The sequence below is a fragment of the Diabrotica undecimpunctata genome, chromosome 3 (assembly GCF_040954645.1).
Source record: "Diabrotica undecimpunctata isolate CICGRU chromosome 3, icDiaUnde3, whole genome shotgun sequence".
NCBI classification, from domain to species: Eukaryota; Metazoa; Arthropoda; class Insecta; order Coleoptera; family Chrysomelidae; genus Diabrotica; species Diabrotica undecimpunctata.
In genome coordinates this window covers 54,838,349-54,857,565 of record NC_092805.1, presented here as the reverse complement: position 1 = coordinate 54,857,565, position 19,217 = coordinate 54,838,349, and the positions used below count along the sequence as shown (strand labels likewise).

The window sequence follows — 19,217 nt, the reverse complement described above, 5'->3', positions numbered from 1 at the left end:
AACTAGATCTGTGCACAAGTGTGACAATATTCACAATTTATTTTTTATGTTACATCTCCTAATTACTTCTTCTTCTAAAGGAGCCCATCTTCTAGTGATGCTGGAGATCACATTGACCCATCTTATTTTGTTCACAGTCGCTCGAAATAGATCAGTTGAGGTTAGACCAGTGTATTTCCTAAGATTGGCCAGCCAATATATACGTCTAAGTACAGGGCCTCTCTTGCAATGTAAATTATGTAATTACTTACATAATCTAAAACCTTTTACAAAACATTTGTAGTTAAAACGTATATTGAACTTTACAGAAGTACAGAAAAACCCACGTGAAGAACTGAATAGATTATTGAACTCTAAAATTAAGAATGTAAACTCCAAGTCGTAGCCAAAAATTAGTAAAGTAGAAATAAGAAAAGCACTAAAGCAAATGAAAAATAACAATTCGTCAGGCATATATCGGGTCACTACAGAAATAATATATTATAGAATTAAGGAAAGACAGTTATCAAGAAAGATAAGATCCCCGAAGACTGGAACAAAGCAGTTACGCTGTTATTGTACAAAAAAAGTCAAAAGCAACATAAAAATTATCATTCAATAATATTACTTTATACGAGTTATAAACTCCTAACCAAAATTGAGGTTGACGGATATAAACAGGTTGACAATAAAAGTAGACTGATACCAGACATAAGAACAGGCAGGATTCAGAAAGAGATTTAGCACCACTGACCTCTTGTTAACTGTGAAAATCATAATCGAAAAAGCAGATGAATATAACAATATGTAGCTTTTGTAGACGTTGAGAAAACTTTTGACGTGTACAACACTGGGCAATAAAATACTCACTAAACAGCAGTATGCTAGACTACAGATATACTCAAATTATTGACAACATATACCAGAAAGTCAAAACACGAATTTATATGCATGTACTTACGGACCCAATAGCAATGAACAGAGAAATAAGGAAAGGTAAGACAATATCACCAAAGCTGTTTAAACAAGCCTTAGGGGATGTGTTACAGCAACTAAATTGGTAGAGAAAGCTATAAGAACAAATGGAGAATATATTATTTATCTACAATAGGCTGATTATGTCTTCCTAATAGAAAGTGATAAAAAGTAGTTACAAAATATGTTTTTGGAACTAAACAGAGAATCACAAAAGATCGATATTGAACGACAGAATAATTTATGAGAGAATAAAAACAATGAGTAAACACTTCAGAGAATATCACAATCGACATACAAAAACAAAATCAAAATGTGAAGATAAAACGTCGAACAAGATGGAACATGGATAGCATGTCGAAAGGAAGCTTTCATCTTAACCAATCATAAATATCTGCAATAAGTTAAAACAAAACTCTTAAACCAAAGCGTCTTACCTAGTGATGACATACGGATGCCAAGCATGGACACTGACAAGGTCAAGTATGGATAAATTAGCAAAGACCTAGTAGACCTATGCAAAAAACGCAATGAGTAGATACCAAATGTTACGAAGGTAAAAGATGTCATAGAAAAATTAACAGATGTAAAGTGGAAACTTACAGGCCATCACCAGGCATGCAGTGCATTTGTGTCACTACCTCTTGCTAAAGCGTGAAAACGTGACCCTGGTTCTCCTGACCTCCTTTCGGCATATGACCATAAGCGGATCCATTGCTCCTACGAGTCCGACACCATTTGAGGGTGGCACGTTGTTGCTGCAGCGTTAGGCTGTCATCGAATGCGATAGTCTGTGGACTAGTACGCATTTCGATGCGCATCGCACTGCCTCGAATTTTACCATTGGCTCTTGACCTGGAAATCCCTATTTATCGCTCGAGCAGCGCATATAATTATTGGCGATTTTCAGGTCAGCCAGGTCAGTCCCTCACGGGCCCTCCGAGAGCTTAGTGCTCTTGGGGCGCTGCTTCCTGCTGTTTTAATTATACTCTGTGGCTGAGATATTATTCAACTACAAACTGATGTTTTATTTCGACCTCTATTTTTGTCATGTAAGAAATATCTTGTCTTTTTCAAGACAAGCCTTCAGAAGACCACGACCTGATGCTTTATTTCGACTTGGTATACCTTTGTCATGAAAGAAATATCTTGCCTTTTTCAAGGCAAGACACCGAAGATAAATATTTTCCAAGTCCATAACCCGAAAATGGACTTAAGTAGAGGAGCTGTCGACAGTATATTCGAAGCCCTCTACAGAGCACCCGGGGATATCAGAAGGTGGTTAGACCCTTAATTGTTTCCCTGAGGTGACAAGGCTTCACCCTCCCCGTTTTCTCTGTGTTATTATACGAACATCCGTCCGTTATCCCAAGCACGAGCAGAAAGGTGAACGCAGGTAGAAATAATGTTTTGACAAGTAGCCGCTGAGGAGCGTACTCATCTACCACTCGTGTTCAGGGACTGGGTACGTTCAGCAAACTTACGTTCTTAATGGGGAAAGGACTTGTAGAGTTTGCAGTTCGTTTAACCTCACTTTGGTTATGTGGAATGAGAGTAAAATAATCCCACGAGAGCTCGTCTCGGATACTAGGAGCGAAAACCAGTGACCGTAACGCCTACGTGTGTTTCTGTGAACCCTACACCTCAAACGACGGCTCTCCATCTATCATTTGTTCCGATGAGTCGCATTTTATGAGAGACGGGGAGAAGAACCTTAGCAATATTATATCGCCGCTGCTCGACAACGCCATCATGGTCATCCATATATGTGATGGAGGGAGGTAAAGCATGACTTCCATGAAGGCAGTTGGGATGGTTGAAATCGCTCCTCTTATAACTAAGCATGCTTGTCGTTAAAACTTATTCAGCTTCTCTTTGGCGGCATATCAATGCGCCATATGTAATTATAGGTGGTCAAACTACAGTCATAGTACGTCTGTTTGAGTTTTATAACCCATATTTTCCCACATATTTTTCGACGAGAAACGCTTTGCTTTGTTGGTTATTCTTACCAAATGGACGTTCCATGTAAGCCGCTTATCTAGTATTACTCCTAAATATTTGGTTACATTTGCCTTTTTGTGGACACCTCCTAGCTATTTTGACATCTCTCCTTGCAGGTCTGTTAGAATCAGTCTATTTTTCAGCATTGCCTTGACCAAGTTGCATACGGTAGCAGATATCGCTTTTGATGTTGCTGCAAGATAAAGACAATTTGGTAGTGCATTATTTAATGCACCTTTTATATCTAGAAAGGCATTTAATCCATTTTTTCACTAATAATAGAATTATCGATTCTCTGAACTACTTCGTCCAGTGCTGTTTCTGTTGATTTTCCTTCTTGATATGCATGCTGGATGCTATTGAGAGAATGATTCCTCAATGTCCCCTTTTTAATATGTCTATCAAGAATTTTGTCTATTATATTCAACAGAAATGATGTAAGAAAAAGGTTTTTACTAGGTTAAAAAAACTTGCGTTTATTATTAATTTGCGTAGTATTTGGCCCATTGCTTTAATGTACTTATTACAACTAAAGAGGCTTTCCGAAATCCTTTTAATTCCTTTTTTTCCGTTATATGTAGTATTTTTGTGTTTGCGTTATTTATTCTAATATTTAATCAATTGTGTTTTTGTTTTAACTCCATGTGAAATAATATTTAACTTAAATAATATGCTACACGCAAACAGTTTCAAAATTGAAGCCAAAGGCGAAGTTACCTAAATAAAGCATATAAGATAATATTTAGTCAAACATATACCTTAATAAATCATATTTAATATTTGTATTAAATATATTACTCCATTTTTAATACAGTTCAACTTATACAGTTCACAATTTATTCCCTTTAAATTTAATTTATGAAGAAATCTAGCAAACAGCTGATTTTAAATTTAATCAGAATTGTCAATAAATCGTTTAATTTGTACCAAAATCTTATAAGTGAAATCTAAATAAAATGTAGGAAATATTTACCTAAAATACACCTACTTATCAACGTTTCAACCAAAAACGATTATTCAAAGTCTAATGCTATTGATGTCCCACAAGTATGTAGCTAAATATTTTCGATAAAACACAGATTAAAATTAATAGCTGGGGTGCGATAACATGTTTCTTATATTTAAAGTAATTAAATACAAGGGTAGAACACATAAATACTGAAAGCACACTGATAACTAGTATCTTATCGGCATTACTAAACAGAAAAACAAGTAGCCTCGGGATTGCGGGAGATAATTGTGGAATTTTTTAATGTAAATATAAATGACTAAAAATCTTATTTTAAATAATATTTGTCTCTAAATTAATATCAACTATTAGTCATTTGATGATAGCATGGGTCGTTGTATACAGAATATTGTAACAAACTACTGTTTTGTAAGTTTGCGATTAATTTAATTTTTCGATTGCTATCAGCAATATTCTTCCTTCTTCTTTAATCATGCGAATACAGATCTCATAATATGATTGATTATCTATGAACATTCATACTTGGATATGTTATAAATGAATTCTACAGAGGAAGTAGTCGTAAACTGATAGAAACAACAATAAAAATCGATAGTATATGGGGGATCTCTTAAATGAAATAATGTGATGGCCTAACTACTGTATTTGAATCGGTCATTATGAAAAGGGGTCATCTCCACTTTTTTGACATTTCCACTTTCTGTCGAATTTCTATTTAACACACGTACAACGCGTACGTGTGTTAACGTAGACGTTGACGTGTTGTAGACGCGTCTATTCCGTATAAAAACGGGTCAATTTTCATTATTATTACCGTAAATACAGCATACCCCACAAACCAGTTCAGTTTGAAAACGAGTCATCTCCTAGAGATAACACATTTTTAAAATGAACGGCGATTTGTACCCACCCACATCATAATGGTTTATTATATCCGGCCTGCCCATAGTATAACGGTTTATTATATTGACGATGCAATCTATTTAGTAGTTGTATAGACCTGTTGGGAAACAGACGCTGTGCGTAATACAATCTCGTGTAGTGATAATATAGTGCAAGTAAATCTCCTCCTTTAAAACGGAAAAAATATATGAGGAATCAAAATACACAATTTTAAAACTAACAAAGCAATCTTTTTAGAGACCGACCGAATGTGATTTTTTTGGCCGAAGCCGAAGCCGATGCCGAAGTTCGGCCTGTAGGATACCTTCGGCCGAAGCCGAAGCCGAAGGTGACTAAAAATATAACTATTATATGGTAAAAATTTAAATAATGTGCATTATATTTTGATTACTTGATAGTGGTAAACAAAAATATGAAATTATGAGATAAAAAAGTCAAACATTTATACATTATTTGGTAATAAGCGATAATAAAAATAGATAACATTAAAAAACATTCATAGTCAATGGTCGATGTTTTGCCATTTAGGTATTTAGTCAAAACACCAGTAATCGTGAATTTTAATAAATACAGTAAAATTATTATTATCAGAATTTTACTACGTGAGAAATATTCAAATGATGATCTTTGAGACATCTTGGCCTATTGTTAAAATTTATATCCTACCTACTACCTGATCTGAAAGTTTGTAAAACGTTTTAGTTAAGGGTATGAAATAGGGTGTAAATATTATTTAAATTATCAAAGACTGGCCGAAGCATATTGTTCAGAGATTATTTCATTTCTATAGTATATTAGTATAGTATACTGACAGAGCATTTTATTATTCCACCTTCGGCGAAACCTTCGGCTTTGTTTTGGCCGAAGCCGAATTCGTCGTTACGACAGGATTTTCTCTGTAGAGGAATATGAAGATTTAAGCGTGTCTTCATCTAGTCATTATAAATTTGATATTATAGATATATTATTTACATAGATGTAGCTGCTTTTTAAAAATGGTGGCCAGATTTGAAAAAAAAAGTTCCACGGGAAGCTTTGGTAAGGAAGTTCCAAAAAACGAAAAGGTTAGTTTCAGTGTTACCTCTTAATATGAATTACATTGATGGCGTTCTTGAAGAACGTTTTCAACTTTTAAAACCTCAACAAAAGGGCAGTTCGCCCATGTTTGTACCTGATACCTGATCCTCAAAATCTTCCTGTCAATCAGGGGAAAATTCCAATAAAAATAAAAAATTGAAGGCTTTTACAATACATTCCAGATAATCACAAGCCATTCTACAACCTGATCTGTGAATGGTCTACTATCGGTGCCGAAGAAGCGGAATAAGAAGACAATAATTCAACTATCCTTATTATTTATTTTAAATCTTTTTGATTTTTTTTTTTTTTCTAAATTTAGTGTAGCAGTTTAATGTTTCTAACAAACAATATTCATATTATATTAACTATTTTTACTTTTATTACCTGTTCATTTTGAAAACGGGTAATCTCTTTTACAAAAAAATTCGGTTTCTAGGTCTTTTAAATTAAAAAATATCTTTTTATAATATTCCTCGTTTTGTATAGTAAATCATAAAACCAAAAAATACATAAAAACACTTAAGTTCTTAATAGTAATGAAGATAAGAAGCTTTTTACCTCTTCTGTGAAATTTAAAAAAGTGGAAGTGGCCCATTTTCAAAATAATCGATACATTTATTCTTTACATAAAAGTAAATAAAAAAGTTTATTATAAAACGTGACCTAACCACAAGGTTCGTAGACTTACTACGGTTGCCTCTTCCGACTGGGGTGGGGAGAGTTAAATGTTTGAGTTACGTCACCACAGTACACAAGAATACAAAGCTCATTTATTATCACAGTTTGTTCGTGATAATTATCTTTCAGTTTATTATTTGCTTTATGGAACGGGCTGGGTTCCTCTGCACCGTCCAAGTGGGCCGAATAAATACTTCGGCTGGGTACAAATAATTATAAGGTAATTATTTCGGATTATCCTTCGATTTGGTATATTTCCATTAAGCGGTGGTTCTTTTTGTTACATGGATTTAATTAAAACTATTCTTGCTCAGTAGAAATGTATTTTGATTATCAATAGTATACCCTTAATTGTTTAATAAACAATATACTAATTACTATTTATTTGCTCATTGCTTGTGTAATGAATATTAACACTTACAGTTATTATTGATAAGACGTGATCGGATGGTTCAGAGCGATGTGTCTTCTCGGAGAGTTGAACGTACAAGAGAGAGAATTGTGTGCAATCTTTCGTATCGTCAAATTTTTGGTCTGTAACAAAGGGTGGTTAGGGGTAGGACGCGAGGGCGCTGTTGCCAGTTTGGATCAAATCCGAACATACTCCCCGGCCGTTGAATGTCTCATTCAATAACGAGGTGGAAGGATAAGGAAGAATTGAGATATAATGGTTCAGTTGGAACGTGAGAAGATACAGAAGACCTATGATATATAAACAAGAAAGTAGGCAGGAATAAGAAGAAAGTAATAAACGACAATCAAATTAAGAATCTTGAGGCAAGGGACATAGCTTTGTGATGGGCCTAATGAAGACTCCTTCACTAGTTCGAATCAGTACAGCTCTGACCGGTAAGTAAGGCCTGTGGTCCGACATGACCAAGTCTAGTATGTTCGTGTGAAAGCAGTAGAGTGACTACTACATGTGATTTAGAGGGAAGTAAGATAGGGTGTTTGTGATATTCTAGAATGTCTGCATTTTTTAAGCGTCCACCGACACATAAAAAAAAAACAGAGTGATTTATGAATGGGCTAAGTGAGATCATGTTTTTATTTGAGAGTGATTTACTATTTTGGATTTCAGAGATTTCTGAACTGAAGTGTTGGTGTTGAACAATTTTACAAATTGAGTTAGTGGACGTGAGAAGTTCATCTACAGATAGTGGACCAGTAAGAGTTTTAGTGGGAAATCTTGAATTGTGAATAAATCTGTAAACATATGCCATTGCGTGCACTAGTCTAGAAAATTTGGAAAATCTAAGAAATATTTTATGCCAAAAATTTTCTTCGGTAGGTTTAGTAGTAAGAAGTGAGATTTTTCTCTCTTCTGGTAAGTTGCATTCATTAATTTTTTCATCAAAATGAGCGAGATTTAGATTGGGGTCTTGCAGAAATGAAGGACCTGACCACCATAAATCTAATTTTAAAATGTTTTGGGCTAGTAATCCTCGAGATGGGTAGTCGGCAGCATTTTCTGCAGATTTTATGTGGCGCCACTGAAATGCATTTGTCAATTCAGTGATTTGAGCAACTCGATTGGAAACAAAGGTATTCCAGCGGGATGCGTGGGATTGTATCCACGATAGTGCTATCCTTGAATCGCTCCACAAATTGACACTAGAGGATGACAGTTTGTTTTCATATATTGATATGATTCTTTTGGTGAGTTTTGAGAGGAGTAACATGGCACAGAGTTCAAGTCTAGGTAGGGTAGTTGTCCTGATAGGGTTTACCCGAGATTTTCCTGTAACCAGTATGCAGGAAACTGTGTTGTCAGAGTATACAGTACGAAAGTAAATGCATGCTGCATAAGCCCTTTCGCTGCTGTCAGCAAAGCCATGAATTTGTATGTGTGCGACTTTCTTATTAAGAAATAGACAGCGTGGGATTTTTAAGGACTTTAAGTGAGGTATATTATTTACAAAGGTTGTCCATTCTTTTTCCAAAGAGGGAGGCAAGATATCGTCCCAGTCCATTCGTTCAAGGAAAAGTTTCTTAATGAATAACTTTCCATGTAGAATGACAGGAGTTATCAACCCTAAGGGGTCATACATTTTAGCTAGAGTGGATAAGGCAATTCTTTTTGTAACGCGAGTGTTAGTTGGGGCTTCAGGTACTGAAATTGAGAGTGTGTCTGGAGAAGGGTTCCATGAAAGTCCTAAAACTTTATTAGAGGCATTTTCGATTTGGATGTCATATGAAGTGGGTTGATCATTGTTACAATATTTTTCAGTGAACCTTGTGGAATTGGAAACCCATTTATGAGTTGAAATGCAAGCACTACCTAGAACGGTATTTAATTCGTGATATGTGGTTTCTAGGTCAGCTTCAGTTTCGGCACCACAGAGAATGTCGTCTACGTACGTTTGTGTAAGTAAGGCTTCACAAGCGAGGGGGTATTTTTGGATGTTAGTGGATGCAAGCTCTTTTATAGCCCGAGTAGATAAGAAGCTTGAAGATCTGAGGCCGTACGTTACGCTAGTAAGTTCAATGCATTCAAGTGGTTTAGAGGGATCATCTCTCCACAGTATATTTTGCAGGAAGGTTTGATTTGGGTTAATATTTATTTGACGGTACATTTTTTGAATATCAGCAGTACAAACAAATTGGGGTATTCTAAAACGGCAAATGATGTCAAATAGATCAGGTTGTACCTGTGGACCTGTGAGCATAATGTCATTTAAAGAGGTTCCAGAAGAGGATTTACAAGATCCATCAAAAACAACGCGTAATCGAGTGCTGGTACTGCTCTCTTTTATCACGCAATGATGGGGCAAGAAATATTTGTGTTCGGATAAATTATTGTATAGTGTGAGTGGGATATATCGTGCATGATTAAGTGTAATGTATTCATCGATGAACCTTTTGTATTCAAGAAATAGAGAGTGATTTAATTGAAATTTCTTTTCTAAGCTTTCGAATCGTTTTTTAGCGATATGAAAAGAGTCACCTAGTTTGGTATGCTCTGAGGGGCATTTAAGGGGAAGATTTACTTGGAATCGTCCGGTTTCTAAAATTTTAAAGTTTTTCTTGAAGTCAAGTTCAGCAATTTCTTCAGTCGGGGTGAGAAGTTTTTTAGTGGGTATTTCCTCCATTTCCCAGAATTTGGGAAGAAGCGAGTTAAGGGAAGAAGTGTTTTCGGAGATAACATTGGAAGTTTGAGTAAATAAGGATACTCTTTTATTTTTTAGATGATTATGAGGTACATTACCAGCGACAATCCAACCAAAAAAGGTGTTTTGAAGTACAGGGAGATTTTTTCCTAATCTTACGATGCCATCGGTAATGAGTTCGTAGTATTTGTCAGCACCTATCAAAATGTCAATGCTTGAAGTTGAAAAGAACTCACTGTCGGCTAAGGAAATGTTGTGTGGTATTTCGAGCAATTCTAGGGGTATATGTGTCTGCGGTAGTGGGGTAGTTATTCTATCGAGTACGTAACAAGACATGTTAAGTTTATTGCTTTTATTATTAGTAGAGAAAATTGTAAGATTTGCCATTATGTTAGACATGATTGAGCTCTGGGCAATTCCAGAAATTTGAAGTGGTTGTTGGAGGGTTTTACAGCTAATTTTTTCAAAAGGATTCCTTGATATAAAGCTACTTTGACTAGCATTATCGAGAAGTGCCTTGGCTGTTATCATATGTCCTGATTTTGATTGAATAGATATTTTAATTGTTGCTAATAGAACATTACAAGGTTTAGCGGAGAATGTAAGGTCGCCTGTGGTATCTAGAGATACCGCTGTGACAGACTCGGGGTGGATGTTATTGCCAGAGGAGGATGGCATGTCGTCGAATTCTGTAGTATTTTTATTAGAATTTAAATTAGGGTTTGATTTTTCTTGAGTTTGATGATAATTATGTTTTCTGGAGTTGGCATCAGAATGTGTTTGATTTGAATTGGATCTCCAATTATGTTGATTGCCTTGAGGATATGTAGTTCTTTGGCCTTGAGATGTGCCTGGATTGTGAGATGGATGCGAGAAGTTAGTGTTGTGGGTTTTGCGTACGTGCAAAAGAGTGTGATGTTTTTTAGAACAAATCGAGCAAGTTTTAGAGATGCATTCATTGTAAGAATGTCCTGTGCCCAAGCAGTTTGTGCACATGTGTTGAGAGTGTGTGAAATTTAATTTGTCAGAGTGTGGTAGAGATGAGAAACGTGGACAACGATATATTTTATGAGACAAGTCATTACAGTATATGCATTTAGAAGTGGAAGAATTATTGTAGGTAACATTGGTGTGAAGAGAAGTAGTGCGAGAGAATTTCGGAGAAGGTTTTTCCGTTTTATAGTCACGTGAGTCACTTAAATCACCTAATAAATTGCACCTATCTTCTAAAATGTCTAGAAACTCGTCTAATGTGGGTAAATCTGATTTAATTCTTTTTTTCTCCGTATTGTTTTTTGGAGTTATAGTCAATTTTTCTTGACAAAATATAAACTAAGATGATGTCCCAAGTATCTACTGGAATGTTTAAGTTTTTTAAAGATTGAATGTGTTTTCTTATTGTAGTTACGAAGTCTCTGAGTGTTTGGGCATTAACCTTAGTGAGAGTGGGGTAGTCCAAAATGGATTTTAAGTGTGCGTTGATTATATTTAAGTTATTAGAGTATCGTTTTTCCAAGAGGTCAAGAGCAATGGTAAAATTTTCGTGGGTTAATTCGAGAGAGTCAATTAAGGCAAGAGCTTCATTTTTTAGAGAAGATTTCAGGTATATAAACCGTTGAATATTTGTCAGAGAGGGGTTATCAATGATTAAAGAGGTAAAAAGTTGATAAAATGATATCCATTCATCGTAGTTGCCTGAGAAGATTTGAAGTGATAATTGGGGTAGTTTTACATTAGTAGGCGTGGTTTGTGTAACAGTGGGAGTTTGAGTGGTAAGACTGGGTAGATTTGACTCTACGAGAGATTTGCACTTTTCGCGTAATAAAGTTAAATATTTAAAATAATGTTTTTCCATAAGATCACGATTTTCAAGAGCATCGGCATCGTCAGTGGCTTGTTCTATGTTATCTTGTATAACATTATAACGTTCAAAATGTTTAATTATTGATTCTTCTCTTAGTTTTAATTCTGTTATAGTTAGTTGAGAATCTAAAAATTGATCACACCAATTATATGCTCGCGTTAAAGCCGACTTTGCCGTTGCTCGTTGTTTCTTCAGTGCCTCCATTATTAAATATAGGTTTTAAATCTAAACAAGTATGATATATGCAATCACTAAAAACACCTTAAATTCACTTGCAAAAACACTACCGCGTTAGATATAGCACAACTTTTATAAGCGCCCTGAAAGAAAAACAATACAATACAAACAAATCAATAGAAATATCAATAAATGAATATTTAAATGTGTTGTAGTATATATAAAATCGTTAAATATATGGAGGCACTGTGAAATCGGTAAGTATAATATTTATGATGTGTAAAAATATTAAAAGTATTTATTTAGTGAAATTTCAAAGATAAATAATAATAAGTTTTTCGCTTGAGCAAATAAATGTTTTTAATTCTTAAAACTAATTATTACAAGGAATTTCTTAAAATAATTATTATTCAAATTTTTATTTTATGCGAAACAATAGTGTCTTTCTTAGTATCGAAATTATTCTGTGAGCACGTGGGAAGAAAGGACTTTTTCTGTACCTGCAGTGATGAGCGGTGTACCTGATGCCGTGAATTCTCACACAGCCAATGACGCGACGTAGCAATTTGTAGAATATAATATATTTAAATATATTTGTGTTGAATTTGTTATTTATATAAATCCTAGTTTATAACGTATGGGAGAAGGACCATGGAACGGGCTGGGTTCCTCTGCACCGTCCAAGTGGGCCGAATAAATACTTCGGCTGGGTACAAATAATTATAAGGTAATTATTTCGGATTATCCTTCGATTTGGTATATTTCCATTAAGCGGTGGTTCTTTTTGTTACATGGATTTAATTAAAACTATTCTTGCTCAGTAGAAATGTATTTTGATTATCAATAGTATACCCTTAATTGTTTAATAAACAATATACTAATTACTATTTATTTGCTCATTGCTTGTGTAATGAATATTAACACTTACAGTTATTATTGATAAGACGTGATCGGATGGTTCAGAGCGATGTGTCTTCTCGGAGAGTTGAACGTACAAGAGAGAGAATTGTGTGCAATCTTTCGTATCGTCAAATTTTTGGTCTGTAACAAAGGGTGGTTAGGGGTAGGACGCGAGGGCGCTGTTGCCAGTTTGGATCAAATCCGAACACTTTAATATTTATCGTTTTTTAAATATCTTAGTTTACTTTATATTTTTGTATTTGAAAATTTGGTGTTGTTTTCTGTAAAAAGTTATTTTTAATTATCGAAGAAAAGTTTTATTGTAATTGTACATCGTACCTATTGTAGAGTACCTTACATAAGAATATCTTTTTATAAGGTAGGTTAAAACTTTAAATTTCACTGTCTATTAAAGTAATAATATTGTTGATGAAATTTTAGAATGTCAGGCACAGGTTGTAGTGAGGCCACTTGTAAAAATAATTTTTATAAAAACAAGAAGTCTGCCGATTCTGATCAACAAATAGCATTTATCACGTTTCCCAAAAATACAAAATTAGAAAAAATATGGGTTATGCGCTGTTGCAGAAAAGATAAAATCAATATAAAAACTGCTAGAGTATGTAGTAATCATTTCAAGGATGATTTTGTGGATGACATGTATGCTTGAATAATGGGAACTAGGCCTAAGTTGAAATTAAAGGATAGAGGTAAGTGTTGTTGACTTAATGTAATTCTGTTTATTATCATCACTATTTTGTAGCAATTCCACGTAAAAACTTAAAATCTCAAGATGTTTAAAAACAAACAGAATGTGAACCTATAGCAAGAAGAGATAAAAGAGTAGCAATGAAAACACTGCTTTAATAGCCAGGTTATTAGTGTTAAAAGCAAACAAGATGAAGACATTAATGATCAATAAAGGAAAAATATTTAAAAAATTAAAAAAATAATTATGTAGTGTATATTTATATCTATTGGAAATACAATAAACTAGTTACGTTTTTTACCAATTAAAATTTATTACCTAGATATTATTTAAATTCTTACATTAAATTATACAAGTAATTCTAACTCGGATAATCCTAGCTGACCTCTAAGGGTCGGTAATTCATTCAATAGTTAATCCAGTATTGATAATTTAGTAAGTATATGCGACAAATTTTCAGTGTAAAATGGAGATTGAATTCCTAGATTTATGTAAATCTAGAACTTTATTCTGATTAATTTTAAGTATTAAACTACCTATATATCAACAGTTTTCCATAATTATTTATTATAATCCACTAAACATCTTTATTTCATAACTATCTTTACTATTTTCCATACATCCAAGACATAAAAACGTCCATTACCAATGTTACGATTCAAATTACTGTACTCTCGTGACGTAATTTCGGGCTTAATGTTCATTGATTAGTCGGAGTAGGTAACCGTAGTAAGTCTAGGAACCGTGACCTAACCATAACTCTCCAAACCGGAAGTCCTTCATTCACGTCATCATTAGTGACAGCTGACAGTTCTTCTTTTTTTAAAGTGGTCTCGTATTTGTTATGCCACAGAATACATCTGACTTATATAATAGGACTTTTATCAGCCGTTATATTTTTCGTACAGACAGATTTGGCAATGACTTATAATATATATATTACACCTAGTATAATATGGTTTATAAATTTTTAAAGAAATATTTATTAAGTCAAAAGAGGTTAGTCTTTGTATGTGGGTATATTTTATTTTATAAAAACCCTTAAAAGGGCAACATTACAAGCACGAACGTTTTCGGAACAACTGTTCCATCATCAGGTTAAAATACAGGTTACCATGCCTGAGCCACCAAAATATTTGGGTAAAAATCCTTTAGAATGAAATGTGTTACCAAAGATTGTACATGATGTTGATAATATTATATGATGTTTAATATTTTAATTAGATTTTACTTCAGGTAACATACACCCATGCTTAAGTGAGTTCCAGTGTCCGGAGAGTAAACCTCTTCAAACGGACTTCGGCTGGCAACTCCGTTTGAAGAGGTTTACTCTACGGATAAACGGACTTCGGCTGGCAAGTCCGTTTGAAGAGGTTTACTCTCCGGACACTGGAACTCACTTAAGCATGGGTGTATGTTACCTGAAGTAAAATCTAATTAAAATATTAAACATCATATAATATTATCAACATCATGTACAATCTTTGGTAACACATTTCATTCTAAAGGGTTTTTACCCAAATATTTTGGTGGCTCAGGCATGGTAACCTGTATTTTAACCTGATGATGGAACAGTTGTTCCGAAAACGTTCGTGCTTGTAATGTTGCCCTTTTAAGGGTTTTTATAAAATAATATATACCCACATACAAAGACTAACCTCTTTTGTTATACGTGGTATACAGCCAGCTACAGGAATTATTTTCCTTGTGGATTTTATTTATTAAGTCCGCTTTAGGGATATTCCATTTAGTAATGGTGTAAAAAAATTTATTGCTATTTTTTATGACTATCGGGAAGTGGTTACTATCATATAAGCTATTTAAAGTATACCATGAGAGTGAGTCGGCAGACTTGGGATCACATATGCTTAGATCGATAAAAGAATAAGTTCCTGAGGCGATGTTAAAATATGTAGTGGCTCCACTATTCATCAAACAAGTATTATTGCAGCTCAATAAAATCTCAATAAGCTCAAAATCGTCGATGTTACAAAATATCGCCGTTACGAATTATCCATTACCATTTGTGGAGTTACGAACTGTCGCGTTACTATAATATCTCCTAGAACCGAATAAATGAGCTCCTAACTAGAGCAGAAAAACCATGGATATGCAAATCAAATGAAAGGAATAAATGGAGAAACTTGGGTTAGAGTAGATCCAAATGTGGAGATACATATTGCTAAAAACAGAACAGTACTATGATTTTCAACCTTCTTAAGATTGATCTATTGCAAACTATATTCTTAAAATGATATTTTTTCGAGTTTATAGAATGTAGGATTCACTTAATTTATTTCTGACCTTTCATCTGTAACTTCGTTAAACACAATGCAAAAAAAATTTAAATTTTTCTTTTAATTGGGATAATCTATGTTAACTTCTAAGAAGACAGTTGCTACAATTCTGAACAAATCCACAATCGCAAATAAAACCGCCGGCCAGAAAGAAATACCATCAGACCATAATTTACAAACACGGAAAATATTCTATTATTACAAAACACTGTCTGTGAAAATCTGGACCTCCTATTCTTGGAGTTAATATTCTTGACATAACAGTATTTCTAAAGATTCATAAAGCTGCTATGTTACGGCCCAGATTTCTCACAAAATTGGTCTAATACCACCAATAAGGAAAACATAAACAAGAACAGGGAGTCAATTCGGAGACTCAAATTGCTTTAGAGCTGAATACTCCTGTTGAATCGTACGAATTCTGAAGGGCAAATAGTTTATTAAGATAACCAAAAAAATAACAATCAAAGTAAGAAGTAAGTACGACATGGCGAGAACTTAGAAAAGGTGTCAGTCGGGGAAATAGGATTCTTTATTCACAAATATACAGTGATGTTAATGAGAACATTTCTGCTTGCTTTATAGATTATCATAAGCCATAAACCATAAACCAAAACGATTTAATAATACCGTTTTCTATTTCCTGCGCTATCCGAAATATACCAATGTTTACATCTGTCAGCAAAAGCTTGCAATCCCTTTTTTGAATTGGAAAGCCAAATATATGGCGCGTAGAGCACAATTCGTCAAAGTTTCAAACTTTGAATCGCTATCAAGAGAGTGTTATGACGTCATTTTAGCATTACTGCTTCGTCAGACACTCGAGCTGATACAAAATCAAACACGGAAAGTCATTGGATGTCATCTGCTTGTTTCCCACTTTAAGTGGTTAGCAAATGTGTTGTGTTCCGAAGAATTGTGCTCTTTTCAATTTCAATTTTTAATTCATAAACCGATTCCATGACAGATGTAAACTTTTGCACATTTCATATAGCGTAGGGGGCAAAAAACGATATTATTAAATCGTTTTCGTTTATGGCCATCAATGTGAATGGCACTTCTGTACTCTCTGCATCTACAATAAGCACTACAACAAAATAATATTCATACAGGAAATATTCAGTAGAGTATAATTCATTATCCTATGACTGAGTATTCATTTAAAAAAGCCATACTCATTACGCAGCGCACGGGCCGCATGCGGCCCTCGGAGCGATTTTTCGCGGCCCTCAAACTGCTAGGCAGTAAAACAAAATTTGCGAGTTATAATATTATGTTTCTATTTATGTATTTAATGAGATTACAGTAGTGTAGAGCGGCGCCATGCATTGTACCGCATTTCGCATTAGTCATCTTTACCCCCACCACTGTGGCACTGGCTGGCCAGTAAAGATGTTTCAAAACCTTGTGGACCTCGTAAATACGCATGCCCGAAAAAATAAATGGACCCTAAAAACATTAACCATTTACTGTAAAAACTTTTTAATGCTTTAATGCTAACGAGCATAGCATTGATTTGAAATACGTTTTTTCTGTGTGTACTGATGGCTACCCATCAATGTTGGGGCGAAATATAGGGTTTGTTCAGCTGTTGAAAAAACACTTGGAAAATCATAATTTATTGAGTTTCCATTGTATTATTCATCAAGAAAGCTTAGCTGCTAAATTTGGTGAAAATGTCAGCTATGTTATGGAAACACTTGTAAAGATTGTGAATGTCATAAGATCAAATGAACTAAACCACAGAGAGTTTCAAGAATTTTTTAAAGAAAACGATGTCGCAATATGGGGACATTTTTTACCACACAGAAGTGAGATGGCTGAGTAAGGGTAAAGTTATGGAACGTTTCTTCAGCATTCGACATGAGATTAACCTGTTTTTGGCTACAAAGAATAAAGAGTTTCCTGATATTCATAATTTTGGTTGGTGGCTAAAGTAGCGTTTCTTACTGATACAGTGAGCATTATGAATGAAACATTGACCCAATTGCAAGGAGACTACAATAACATTGTAACGAAAATGATGAATATTGTGTTTTCACTGGAGCAGAAGCTGAATATGTATATTGAAGAATTGTCAGATGAAGATTATTCCAGCTTTCCTTCCGTTAAAGCACTGTTTGATGAAAATCCAGATAAAGGTCAAGAGATTTCTGACCTACTGAAGCTGTTAGCAGACCTAAAGGATGAAGTGTCTGTGAGGTTTAGTGACTTCAGGAAGTTCCAAGAATTATTTCGCTTGGTAGAAAATCCATGGGCAATAACAACAGCAAATGTATCTCATCTTTCTATTTTTGGATTCGAAGCTAGAGATTTGAAAAATGAGTTAATTGATCTTCAGAATTATACAGAGTTCAAAAGTACTTTTGAAAAAAAAAAGAAGGAAAAAGCTCACTATACGTTTTGGGAAGCATTTGAAAATGACAAATTTCCTAACTTAATTGACTGTGCTCAGAAAATGTGTATTTTTGCATCTACATATGTCTGTAAATCTACATTTAGTAAGCCGAAGTTCATAAAAACAAGTACAGATCTAGGCTAACTAGTGAGAAAGTTGAAAACATTTTGAGAATTTCAGTTTCTTCCCAACCTGGTAACATAGATGCCATTCTCGAGAGCTCGAGAGAGATGTTGTAAGGTTTAATTTACATCTTAACAAATTTCTTCTTCATTCTTTGCGGTTTCGTGTCAGCCTTCTTGCGTCTGTCCACGTTACTCCTCTTCTCTCGAATCTCTTCCCGATTAGTTCATCCCATGTCTGTTTTGGTCTTTTTCTTTTTTTGTTATTTATTATTTTTGCTTCCCACACTCGTATCCGGTATCCTTTAATCGGTTTATACGATCCCATTATCTCAGCTGTCTCTCTTCTATAAACTCCAATGTGGGTTCAATTCGTTCCTTATATACGTTTTCCTTATTTTATTCATTTTCATAACGCTTTTAACTCTTCTTAAAAACTTCGTCTCCATATCCTATATATTGCTCTTTTACCGTTCCCTTAGTACCCATGATTCGTTACCAAAAGTCAGGACAGATGTTTAAACTGCTTTGACAATTTTCATTTTTGTATTCCGTGATATTTCTTTTCTGCATATAAATTTTTTGTTCATTATATGATACAGTTGTAGCATTTTCTCTACTCTGATATTGATTTCTGCTTCTAGAGATCCTGTTTCTTCTATTATGATTTCTAAGAGTATGTAAAAGTAATATCTTGTTCTATTTGTGTTCCTTCAATTTTAAAGTAAATTATTCTCTTGTTTCTTCTATCTGCATAACTTTTGTTTTGTTAATATTTACCTTTATTCCAATTTTAGTGAGTACTTCTTTCCATATTTCCAAATTATTTTGAAATTCTTTATCTTTATCTCTTTAGAAAGTCTTAATAATTTTGTTCATAAATATTATAAATAGTGTTGGGCTAAGTGCTCATCCCTGTCGTAAGCTTCCATTTATTGTAAACGTATCTGATATTGTATTATTACTAATTACGGCATTGTTGTTCTTATTGTATATTTTTTGTATCATTCTTAGTAAGTTGTTGTCCATTCCTATTTCTCTAAATTTTTTC

General features: G+C 34.2%; 1 protein-coding gene and 1 long non-coding RNA gene across 2 annotated transcripts; one reads left to right on the top strand and one right to left on the bottom strand.

Annotated features, from left to right (window-relative positions):
• Positions 1-3,050: 3,050 nt before the first annotated feature.
• Positions 3,051-10,695, bottom strand: LOC140435797 (uncharacterized). Its single transcript, XM_072524514.1, has 2 exons — positions 7,656-10,695; positions 3,051-3,151 (listed from the first exon to the last, which is right to left on the bottom strand). The coding sequence occupies exons 1-2, from the start codon at positions 10,693-10,695 to the stop codon at positions 3,051-3,053; spliced, it is 3,141 nt and encodes a 1,046-aa protein (XP_072380615.1).
• Positions 10,696-12,935: 2,240 nt separating this feature from the next.
• Positions 12,936-13,683, top strand: LOC140435609 (uncharacterized). The gene is made up of 3 exons (XR_011950184.1): positions 12,936-13,019; positions 13,082-13,350; positions 13,404-13,683. It is a non-coding gene; the product is annotated as an uncharacterized lncRNA (long non-coding RNA).
• Positions 13,684-19,217: the final 5,534 nt, after the last annotated feature.

Coding starts and splice junctions, on each gene's coding strand:
- LOC140435797 (XM_072524514.1), bottom strand. CDS start 10,695: ATGTGCACAAACTGCTTGGGCACAGGACATTCTTACAATGAATGCATC. Junction 3,152..7,655: donor AATCTCTGAAATCCAAAATA/GTAAATCACTCT, acceptor TTTATCTTGCAG/CAACATCAAAAGCGATATCT.